Raw genomic sequence first — 2642 nt, forward strand, 5'->3', positions numbered from 1 at the left:
TTTTCCGATTTTGGTATTAATTGAACCAAAATTTGAAAATTATACTGACTAAAATTGATCAAACTAAAGTATATGGACTAAATCCACAACTCATATATAGAACAAATAATAATCATAGAATTTGAATATCAAGGCAAAAATGATTTGACTATTAATCCACAACCCATATATATTTTTAAATTTTTATATAAAATTTATAGTTCTATTTAAATTATAAAATAAAAATATGTTACTAATAACACAAACTAAGAGATTTTGGGTTGGGCCAATTCCTCAAGCCATTGTTGTTCTCTTTATGTCCTTTAATTCAAGGGTTTTAAGCTCATTTTCAGCCCTGAACCCAAATTACAAACCCTAGAAACCTAGAGTTAGCAGTCAATATATTTGTTATATCACAAATTCAAAACCCTAATTTCATTTAGCTCCGCCTCAGATATTTCGTCTCGGCAGGTACATTCCTATGATCTCTCTCTGCCCTTTAACACATATTTAGTGTCTTTTCCTGGGTATTTTGGTCTGTTTGATTGAATGGGAAGCGAAAATCTAAGCTGAAAACCCATAAATATTTTGTTGTGTTCGTTATCTGCTGTGCGTTAATTGTTGGGTTTGTTTTGGCTGATATGATGTTAGCAGCACTGAGCTTGTCTTACAGGCTTTCTTTTTTTGTTGTTGTTGTTGATGTTTCTATGTGATATAGCTGGTTTTGAAGCCTTTGTTTCATTCCTTTTTATATAACTGTGTTATCGAGATATTTGGAGATTAATTTGCGCCTACATTGTCTTCGAGTAACTGTTTGATGCAAATATATTTTGTGAAAATTGAGGTGTTTATGGAGGAAAGTACTATAAATGAAATGTTTTGATTACTGTTTGAAGCAGGAGTTGATGAACTGAATGATCCGTCTTTCGACTATGAAGATCATTGAAATGTATTGTTTTTCGTTCTTTTTTATGTTTGGTTTTCTGTTTCCGAAGCAGGCATGGCTACCAAGCAGCCAAATACCGGCCTCTTTGTAGGACTGAACAAGGGTCATGTTGTGACCAAGAAGGAGTTGGCTCCACGTCCCTCTATTCGAAAAGGAGTGAGTACATATATTCCCATTTATGTAGATTATTTGTAATTGGGTATAACCCAAATCGTATTCACTTTGATTCATGTATGAGTTTCGGATAAGGGGACGTGTTTGACATATGTATGTTAAAATTTTAAAGCTTTTTTCGACCATAGGAAGATTGTGATGCTAGTTAGTAAATCACCATGTTAAATCTGTTATTCTTTTTTATCTATCTTTTTGAAATACTTGTTTCGGCCTAAAAGTCATTGTCCTGATTATTTTATTCAGAAAACAAGCAAGAGAGTCCATTTCGTGAGGAGCTTAATCCGGGAAGTTGCTGGTTTTGCACCATACGAGAAGAGGATCACCGAGCTTCTGAAAGTTGGTAAGGACAAGCGGGCTCTCAAGGTAGCTAAAAGAAAGTTGGGAACTCACAAAAGGGCTAAGAAGAAGCGTGAGGAGATGTCAAGCGTTCTTCGCAAGATGAGGTAATATCATATTACATCTCACACAAGCAAAGTATAATATATCGTCATCTGTTTCGACGGAGCCTTATCGCCGGGGAATGGAAATAAATATTGTTCTTTGTGTGATGTTGCTTGCAGGGCCCATGGTGGAGGTGCAGAAAAGAAGAAATAAACCTTTGTTTTCTCCGTTTCTGTCTGTTCGCTTGTTCGCTTTTACGAGCAGCCAGTGGTTTGTTTTGCATATGTTTTGTTCTTTGTTGCTCGAGATTGAAATCTGTTTGAAAACTTGTTTATTCGAATTAGATATGAGAGATTGGAAGAAGTAATTACTTCAAATTTTTGTTTTTTTTTTTGTTTAATTTATATTTATCGCCATTGTTATTCTACGTGCAAGTTTCTCTCGAATTAGATCACATATGGTAAATTCACTAAATTGTTAGTAAGGGATGACAATATTGCGCGAAATGCACAATTATACAAACTATTTTCAAACCTAATGTCCTGGAACGTTTGTAGTACGAGTTAATTACATAAGACTTCTTTAATGTCTATTTTTTAATTGTAAATTATGTGTTTAGTATCTAAACTATTAGTTTTGTTATGTTTTAGTACTTAAAATTTTATTTTTTTCAAAAGCATACTTAAAGTTTAGTTTTTGTTTTATTTGAGTTCATTCGTTCAAAATTTAACAATACTAACAGAAACGCTCAACTCTGATAAATAATATGACGTGGGATTCTTTTTTTCATTATAATGTGAAACTACTCGGCTCATTTCATATAATTTTTCAATCGAGTCACTGATAATTGTGTCTTAACAAAAGACATATCCGAAAATACAAATATATGCCTCTACCGTCTTTAGTGCAAAAGGAAGAGACAGAGGGGAAAACAGAGAAACTAATTTCTCCGCCGCACAAGCGCCATGCTTTCCGCCGGAATAAGGCGTAGTTGTTCGATATCGGAGGTCGTCAAATAAGGGGGAGAACGAGCGAAGCCCATCCGACATATGATGTATATTTCATTCCACAATCTAAAGTAAATAAAACTGGTAATATAGATATTCCCGTATCTTGTAGTAATAGTCGCACAAGGGGCCTTCTATTACAATTTGCTGTGTAC

The 2642-nt window shown here is 34.2% G+C and overlaps 1 protein-coding gene across 1 annotated transcript; it reads left to right on the forward strand.

Moving 5' to 3' along the window:
* Positions 1-331: 331 nt before the first annotated feature.
* Positions 332-1867, forward strand: LOC120206454 (60S ribosomal protein L36-2-like). Its single transcript, XM_039206099.1, has 4 exons — positions 332-450; positions 978-1081; positions 1343-1542; positions 1660-1867. Exons 2-4 carry the CDS (start codon positions 980-982, stop codon positions 1691-1693), a joined length of 336 nt encoding a protein of 111 aa, XP_039062030.1. The 5' UTR covers positions 332-450; positions 978-979; the 3' UTR covers positions 1694-1867.
* The last annotated feature ends 775 nt before the right edge of the window (positions 1868-2642 follow it).

Source organism: Hibiscus syriacus, unplaced genomic scaffold, assembly GCF_006381635.1.
Source record: "Hibiscus syriacus cultivar Baekdansim isolate YM2019G1 unplaced genomic scaffold, ASM638163v2 tig00013773_pilon, whole genome shotgun sequence".
NCBI classification, from domain to species: Eukaryota; Viridiplantae; Streptophyta; class Magnoliopsida; order Malvales; family Malvaceae; genus Hibiscus; species Hibiscus syriacus.